This window comes from Vigna angularis, chromosome 3, assembly GCF_016808095.1.
Source record: "Vigna angularis cultivar LongXiaoDou No.4 chromosome 3, ASM1680809v1, whole genome shotgun sequence".
Taxonomy (NCBI): domain Eukaryota; kingdom Viridiplantae; phylum Streptophyta; class Magnoliopsida; order Fabales; family Fabaceae; genus Vigna; species Vigna angularis.
The window spans coordinates 35,171,749-35,180,527 of record NC_068972.1 but is presented as its reverse complement, the minus strand read 5'-3'; the positions used below and the strand labels follow the sequence as shown (position 1 = coordinate 35,180,527).

The 8,779-nt window shown below is 34.4% G+C and overlaps 1 protein-coding gene across 3 annotated transcripts; it reads right to left on the bottom strand.

The window, feature by feature from the left end:
• Positions 1 to 1,795: 1,795 nt before the first annotated feature.
• Positions 1,796 to 8,505, bottom strand: LOC108324358 (uncharacterized). Of its 3 annotated transcripts, XM_052874404.1 has the most exons (3): positions 6,580 to 8,505; positions 3,563 to 3,920; positions 1,796 to 2,415 (listed from the first exon to the last, which is right to left on the bottom strand). In XM_052874404.1, the coding sequence occupies exons 1-3, from the start codon at positions 7,951 to 7,953 to the stop codon at positions 2,075 to 2,077; spliced, it is 2,073 nt and encodes a 690-aa protein (XP_052730364.1). In that variant the 5' UTR covers positions 7,954 to 8,505; the 3' UTR covers positions 1,796 to 2,074. The 3 variants fall into 3 exon arrangements, with proteins under 3 accessions (XP_052730364.1, XP_017412793.1, XP_052730365.1); XM_017557304.2 differs by lacking the exon at positions 3,563 to 3,920 and having other exon boundaries at positions 1,796 to 2,419; positions 6,580 to 8,482; XM_052874405.1 differs by lacking the exons at positions 1,796 to 2,415; positions 3,563 to 3,920 and adding an exon at positions 5,120 to 5,497 and having other exon boundaries at positions 6,580 to 8,497.
• Between the last annotated feature and the right edge of the window lie 274 nt (positions 8,506 to 8,779).

Here is an 8,779-nt window from a genome sequence, read left to right as displayed (position 1 = left end):
CTGCAAGAGAGGAACTTTTGCAAGACCTCAAGAAAGCAAAGAAACACTTTGAAGAAGAAGAGTACTTGACTAATGATGAAGAGAAGAAGGAAGAAAGAGGTCCACAGTGCAGTAAACCAGATGAAGAACCACTTGTCCCGTGGGTTGAAGGAGTGGAGTTGTCCACAATTGAAGGGAATGACACCTAGGGTCAAACAACAAGGGCAACAGAGGTTTTTGAAGTTCAAAACATCAAAGGATCAACAAAGGTTCACCCCACAGTCAATAATATGGAAGAAAATGCAATCCAAGGCTTCAAGACTTGGCAACAAAAATCCAAGAACCTTTCTTGGAAAATTCTGGCAACAACTCTACTAAGGATAGTTGAAGGGAACAGGAGAAGCATGCTATGTGAGAGTTGGGTAGCAATAACACAGATTGGGAGTGTGGCAATTTTATGTGAGAATTTGCAAGTAGACGAAGGTAACCTTGTGAATCATTCAAATCTGGTTGGATCTTCATTTAATTTTCCTGGAACTGGATTTAGTGATGATAAGTGGTTGAAGAGAGTTTTTCGCTTTCAGCCATTCTCTAGTTATACTGTTAAATCTAGTTTTCTTGAAAATAAGGGAGCAGCAATTGCCGCAAGTGTTGTTGCTACAAGAACTAATGAAGTCAGATATGTGAATTTGAGGATTTCACAAAATTGGGATAAAAGAATCCAGGAAGAGTGGAAGTCATTGGAGGAGGATCTCTCATATTGACCACCACCCAAGCCCCAGATTTAAAACTGCAAACAATAGTAGTGGTATTAGATGGTCTGACAGCAATAATAGGGACTGGGAGTGGGAAAAATTTCATCAAAAAATTCAAGATATGGTTGTCACAAGCATATAAAACACTAGAAGACCAATGGCAGGAGTATTTCTTTGCAGGGCTACAATATAACGTTCAGAAGAAACAATTTAGGGTTCCAACCTTGAGAACAAGTTTGTTTTGCAGCGGAGTGTAATGTTAGGATATATTATGTGTTGATTAAAAGGAAATAGATTAGGAATTAGTTGTGAGTTGGTTAGTTGGTTAGGGGGGCTTTTATAAGAAGACAGGGAAGTCTTGTGTCAGGATACTTTTTGGATAAACTTGTAGATTGAGCTTTGAATTTTTGTGAAGGAGAAAACCTTTGGAGGAGGGAGTGCTCTCCTATTCGTCTATTCTTTGGTTACAATAATAATACAGTTCTGTTTCCAGTAATTTGGTGAGTGAGTGTATGCTGTTTTGAGTGATAGTTAGACTTATTGATTAAAGAAGCCTAACCGATATTGTTGTACTACTGAAGAAGTGAGATGCAGACTGGTTGCTCAACCGAAAGAATTCTATATATTTATTAATAACAAGTTACAGAGGTTCATAACAGAATCTAATGACAATTAACAAGACGAAGGGGAAAATTCAAGAATACCATACACATCTTACAACGATTACAAATTATTATTATTATTATTATTATATATATATATATATATATATATATATATATATAAGAATTTTCCTTTCTTTGTCCACTTTTTTTTTTTACTTTTACCTTTCAAGTTACTTATGTATTTAAATTTAATTAATTTTTAAATTAAACAAATAAAAACATCTAGGAAATAATAAAATTTATTTATATTAAATTGTAAAAATAACTTATATTTATTTTTATAATATTAATTTTATTAATTTTTTTTGTTATTATAAAAAAATGAATAAACATACTGTTTTCACTAAGTATACATAAAACACATATTGCAGTTACTGACAGTTAATTGTTTCCCTCATTTTGGATGAATAACTTCCAAGTTTTGCGTCTCTCAGTTTACTGCGCCTTGGTTCAATTTATGTTATGTTTATCTCCACTTGCAATTGCCACATAATCCATATCAGATGTCATAAAAATAAGGAGTTCTAACAAATGCTGATCTTTGTCAGTCACATGCGAAGTGAGTCTAGCTATTGCTTGTTCTTTTGAAAGCATCTCATCTTTACGTTAAAAGTTTTCCTATATTTTTGTTCAACCATGTGAAGTTCCTACTTGAAATCTTTGTAACTTTTGTTACTACTTGCTTCCATCCATTTTACTTTTCCTAGCTCTTTTCTGTTTTGCCTTTTCTTCTTCAGTAAACCATTTATAATCTGAGGGAATAGCAAACAGATCCTGTTCATCAAATACCCTACTACTAGATTCCAAACTAGATGAATTAGATCTTGAAGGGGCCTTTATCCACTGAAACCATGATGATGATGAAGAGGAGGAGGAATTTTCTTCCTCTTCTAGGTTCTTTTGGTCACCAGTAGGACTTGATGGGGCTGATTCAAACTCATCTACATTTTCTTGTTGTAATTCTTCAAACTTTGTGAAAGTCACCAATACTCTAACGGTGGACACCACAGGGATGGCTACCTACATTTCCAAAGTTAATAACATGGTAGAGTTTGAAATAAAAAAGGTAAAGATTAGATAAGCATGAAAAGAAGGGAAAGAAATCATAAACAATGTCAAAACTTCCCGCTTGGCAGCTAATAATTACTGTTAAACAATAAAAGTAACAAAGGAATACACACATAAATCTCCGTTATGGAGAGATATTGTCCGCTCTTAACTAATCTCTCATTTGCTTTTGGTATCACTTTAAAAGTATTTTATCTTTATATAAACTCATGTTCGTCTTTTGTTTTATCAACATGACTTTTTGTTATTATCATAACAATTACCATGTCTAAAATCTATGTTCTCGAGTCCTGGGAACTCTTGGTTTAGTTGAATTCTTCTCTTATATTTCAGGTCATGTGTTAATAACTTTATTATCCTTTTATTCTATTTATAGAGAGAATCAAGAAAGCAGAATTGGTTTTCCATTTAGAACTATAACCTTTTATTTATGTATTTTTTTTCTTGAGAAGGTCCTCAAATTGAGTTCTGTGCTACTCTTACAGAAAACTTCGAGGTCTTGCTTGATAAATGTGAATGAATGTTCCAAAGATTATGTTTGGCTGGATACATTCTCAAAATTTTCTCCTTCCTTCTTCAATATTCTCATTTTCATACCATTAGTCTCTGACATAACAATTACTTTGCACAATCATAGCTAAAAAAGAAATGCACTGTATCTAACCAACTTCTGTCTAATGTCCAGGTGACATGGTTATATATGTTTAACACAATTCAAACAGGAAAAAGTGTTGCCACATGTTGGCTAAAACAATCTTCACTCTTCATGAATTAACTGTATGTAGATAATACAATGAATTATATACTTTATGTTGATATTGGTTATTGAATTGAGCAACAGTATCCGTTTCTAGCTCAGATCTATTTCTGACTCCTAATCTGCACCTACTTTCACTTGATATCCTCCCATTTATAGACCAACAAATGATGTGAAGCAAACTACAGCATAGGTAGAATAAACAACCAAGTGTAACTAATCCTAGGGAGTGACACAGAAGAAAATAAAATGGAAGCAAAGCTATTAAAGAGTTCAACATACATATGCCTAGAATATTCATACTTCTAGTAATAGGCCTTCAAAAGATGATAAAGCACATAACTTAACAGGGAAGGTTCCCATTGGAAGTTTAGTTGAAAGGAGTTCTCTTAATCTGCGAATTGCTTTAACGTTGTTTGCAGCAATGGCAAGAGTTCTTTGGTCACTTTCATTGGTCATGTCTGCCGAATCCAGCCAATGCGCATCTTTCAAATGCCTTCTTTCCTCCTCAGTCAATATATCATTGAATTCTTCACTCTCAGTTTCATTTTCATTGCAAGATGAGAAGAGCTCATCATCTGTCATAGCTCTAGGGACTCCTCTAGACTTTATGCTCACAACCACATTGTGCATATCATATACCTTAGCTTTCCAAGGGCCTACCATTTTTGTTTTCTCCTGCCACCTCCAAGTCAACTGAGGCAAAAGAACTGAATGAGTTACATCGATCCCCGGCCAAAAAATATTTGTTTTAGACATTGCAGCCACTTCTTGTTCAACCTCCCCATCATTTGCTTGGTCAACATATTTGAGTTAGTCATTTGATCCAACAAACTTGGTACATATTTCTTTTGTCAACAATTTTTCTTAACAAAACGACAGCCAATTTTTATATATTTAGTTCTCTCGTGAAACACTGGATTTGATGCAATGTGGAGGACAACTTGATTATCACAATACATCTTCATAATCTGGATGTCACATAAGTTAAGCTCTCAAAGTAACTGCTTCACCCATATAAGTTCACACGTTAGTGATGTCATTGCCCTATATTCAACTTCAGCAGTCGATTGGGCCACTACATTATGTTTCTTTTCAAGGAAATAATGTTTCGTCTAAGGAAAATACAATATCCAGTAGTATATCGTCTGTCAATAGGAGAACTTGCCCAATTTGCATCACAATACCCAAAGACCTAAATGCTTTCTCTATCTTCATATAAGAAACCTTACTTGAGAGCCTTTTTAAGGTACCTTAGAATGCGAATGATAGCATTTCAATGGCCAACATATGGATCCTGCATAAATTGACTAACCACTCCAATTGCAAAAGATAGATCAGGCCTTGTAATAGTAAGATAAATCAGTTTTCCAACCAGTCCCCTGTATCTTTTTGGGTCAGAGAATAATTCACCTTCTTTAATCATTAATTTCTTATTTAGGTCCATAAGACTGCTTACTGGTCTACAATAAATCATATTTGTTTCTTGTAAGATATCAAGAGCATACTTCCTTTAAGAGATTATAACTCCATTTTTAGACTGAGCTACTTCAATGTCCAAGAAGTATTTGAGGCTCCCAAGTTCCAAACACATCCTAAATTACAATAAATTACCCTTCAAAATCGTGTGTAACTTTTATGTTGTGGTGTTGTTTAAGTGTGGTTTCTACAAAATCAAAGTTTTAAACTACTATCACAATTGTGCTTAGATCTTTAACACCACTTCTATTTGATAATCATAAGTAAATAAAGCATAAAAACTGCAAAGGATGTCATAATAAGATGAGTTCTAACAAATGATGGTCTAGATGTGAAATGAGTCTATAGCTCTTGCTTGTTCTTTTAAAATTACCTCATCAAAAAGTTTTCCTATACTTTTTGTTCAACCATGTGAAGTTCCTACTTGAAATGTTTGTAACTTTAGTTAGTTATTATTTATATCCATTTTATCTATCCTAGTTTTTTCTGTTTTGACTTTTCTTGTTGAGTAAGCCATTTATAATATGAGGGAATACAAATAGATCCTGCTCATCAAATACCCTAGTACTAGATTCCAACCTACATGAACTAGATCTTGAAGGGGTCTTTATCCACTGAAACCATGATGATGAAGACGATGCTGATGAGGAATTTTCTTCCTCTTCTAGGTTCTTTTGGTCACCTGTAGGACTTGATGAGGCTTATTCAAACTCATCTCCATTTTCTTGTTGTAGTTCTTCAAACTTTGTGAAAGTCACCAATAATCTAACAGTGGACACCACAGGAATGGCTAGCTATATTTCCAAAGTTAATGAGATGGTAAATTTTGAAAAAAAGAAGGAAAGATTATAGATAAGCATGACAAAGAAGGAAAAGAAGTTATAAAGAATGTCAAAGCTTTCCTTTTTAATCCTAACAAGTAGAACCCACTTGGCAGCTAATAATTCCTGTTAAACAATAAAAATAAGAAAGGAACACACCAATGGGTAACCAATTACCATGTCTAAAATCTATGTCCTTGAGTCCAGATTTCCCTAGCCAAATTCATGGTGAAATCTATGTTCTTGAGTCCTGAGAGAATTCCTGGTTTAGTTGAATTCTTCTCTTATATTTCAGGTCATGTTTTAATTATTTATAGAGAGAACCAAGAAAGCAGAATTCTGGTTTTCCACTTAGAACTATAACCTTTATTTTTTTTCTTGAGAAGGACTTCAAATTGAGTTCTGTGCTACTCTTACAAAAAAGTTTGAAGTCTTCCTTGATAAATGTGAATGAATGTTCCAAATGATGATGTATGGTTGGATACATTCTCAAAGTTCACTCCTTCCTTCTTCAATATTTTCATTTTCATCTAACAGTAATGCATTGCATGCCATTAGTCTCTGACATAACAATTACTTTGTACAACAACACTGATAGCTTCAAAAGAAATGTACTATATCTAACCAACTTCTGTCTAATGTCCAGGTGACATGGCTATATATTTTTAACACAATTCAAACAGGAAAAAGTGTTGCCACATGTTGGCTAAAACAATCTTCAATCTTCATGATTGAGCATTAGTGCTTTGTGATAATTTTCATGAAATACTGTCTTGGAGAAACAACTTGCCAACAATCATAGATTAGTTTAGATCAGTTTCCATCAGAAGCATTGAAGATCAAACATCAAATAATGCAGCTTTCAATCATTGAAAAACATAATTGTACTATAATCAGAACATGATGTTCATTGTTAGATGTCATAAGATAATGGTAATGATAATTTTCCCCTTATGAGTACTGCATCAAGGCAAATAAGAGGGAAAGAACTAATGTAAAGATATAATGAATGTATTGATGTGGAAGAACTAAATCAAAGAACAAAAAGGACATACCCTGACTGGAAAGGACTCCTTTGGAAGTTTTGTTGTAAGGAGTTCTCTTAACCGACGAACTGCTTTAAGTCTCTCAGCAAGAACGTCAAGCATAGGTAGCAATTCATCAATTGTTAGTGGAAAGTTTTGGGAAAGCCAAAGAGAAGGCATCATCCCTCTTGTGTACTGGTTTTCACCATTTTTGGAAGTAAAGTTCTCATGGTTTGCATTTGTGGTTTTGTCCTTGTGGTCTCTATGTCCACCAGACTTTTCTTTCTTTTCTTTCTTTTCCTTCTTTTCCTTCTTTTCCTTCTTCACACGGTTACCTTTTTCACATGGACCATTTTCATCTGTTGAATTAATTGCAGCTTCCAATTGCTTCTTTTCGTCATCTGTCAAAATGTCATCAATTTTTTCACTATCCTTCTTCTTCCTTTGTCTGGCCTCAGGTGGTGGAGCTCCAGGGATACTTTTGGATTTCACACTGAGAATCACATTGTGCATGTCATACACCTTGGCTTTCCATGGCCCCACCATTTCTTTCCTCTCCTTTTTCCTCCAAGTTACCTGGGGAACAAGAAGTGCCTCACTCACATCAATCCCAATCCTACATGAGTCAGTCCTATACTTCTGATTCAATTTCTTCTTAACCTCTTTCTCAGAAGGAGCAGCTATGCTGGGTGAAATCACAAGTACTTCCTTCTCTTTGTGTGAGACTTTGAACAAGGATCCAGGGAATTTTCTATCATCATCTTTATCACCATCACCAAAAAAAAGAATGCTCTGATTTGACCTCTTGATTTTCAAACCATCAAAGCCAGCCAAAGTCATGTCTGCCCTCATATTGCCACCCCTTTTCCAAATCTTGTAAGTGTCTGAAGGTGCAATCCTTGAGATGAAAGGTATCACAGAACTCTCAAAATGGAATGTAATCTCCATGTAGAAGTCCTTCATCCTTCTTAAAGTCCCTATATACCTAGGCAACCTTCTAACATACTTTTTCTCATAGTCACTCATATAGTACCTCATCATAACGATTGCTATTTTATCTTGTTTGTGAATGAGAGCTGCTCTCAGAGCAGTCCATCCTTCCTTGTTCTTCAACCTACCGTTTGCCCCAGCATCCATGAGCATCTCAGTTGCAATAAAATCACCATGTTTCACAGCAAGGTGAAGAGGGGTGTCACCGTTTGGTACATCCCTTCTATCCACCGTAGCAGAGATCACTGCACCCTTTTCTTCCTCCGCTAATGAAGCAGCCTCAGTTTTAATCTCTAAGGGGTTACGTAGTTTTGGGAGACGCCCAAGTAACTCATCAAGAGCAATATGATCCCTCAACACTATGGCCTTGTGCACAGGGCTATGCTCATATGCTGAGACATCAATGCCTTCCATTGCAGATCTTTCCTTTCACACTATTATATATACAAAAATCGTGGAACCACAACGCATGATTCCATGAAATCAACAATTTCTGTCATCTGAATCAAGACGAACTCAAAAATTCAAACAGATCCATTCACAAGAATACATGGATAGGTTTATGAAACTCGTGAATGAAATCAACTCCTATTTTGATCAAAAACAAGAAAAGAAGAAAAAATAATACTTATAATGGAAACTGGAAGTGAGGCTAAATTCATTTGAAGCAAAAGTCTTAGAATAGAAAATATTAGTTTAGAGCAGCATGAAAATTGAACTCTCCAAATTAAGCCACAGAAAATTGAGGGTCAAATTTTTCATTTTCATAATTTTGCCGATTTTCAGAAGAAGGTTTCTATGGTGAAGATGCTCATGTATAGGAATGGCTCATTGAAATAGGCTGAAGCAATGACCCACAATTCTTCAATCTTGACAGAGTTCCAACAAAATTTTCTTATAAAAACTAGACTTCAAATTCAAAATCCTAATTATACGTTATTAAACAAATTAATAAAAAAGCGTTTAGTTCTTTTGAAAGTAAAATTATAAATTTAAGAATTCATGTTATCTAAGGAATGAATTCCAACTAAATGGTGTTAAATCTTTTTCCTAAAAGTTTTTACAATATAACAGTTTTGTCGTTTCATAATTTCAAAAATTAATAGAAAAGAGTGTTATATGATATTTTTGTGTTTTAATTAAAGTTTTAGATGGTACACTTCATAGATATTTTGGATTATACGTTGTAAATTATATTTCGAATATAAATTTAGAAGACAATCTACACTGCAAAAATTAT

What these genes read in the sequence shown, in the direction of transcription:
- LOC108324358 (XM_052874404.1), bottom strand. Translation starts at nt 7,953, where the DNA reads ATGGAAGGCATTGATGTCTCAGCATATGAGCATAGCCCTGTGCACAAG. An exon ending in AGGAGTCCTTTCCAGTCAGG is followed by an intron (nt 3,921 to 6,579) that starts GTATGTCCTTTT and finishes CTTTTGCCTCAG; the next exon opens with TTGACTTGGAGGTGGCAGGA. An exon ending in AACCTTCCCTGTTAAGTTAT is followed by an intron (nt 2,416 to 3,562) that starts GTGCTTTATCAT and finishes AAATGTAGGTAG; the next exon opens with CCATCCCTGTGGTGTCCACC.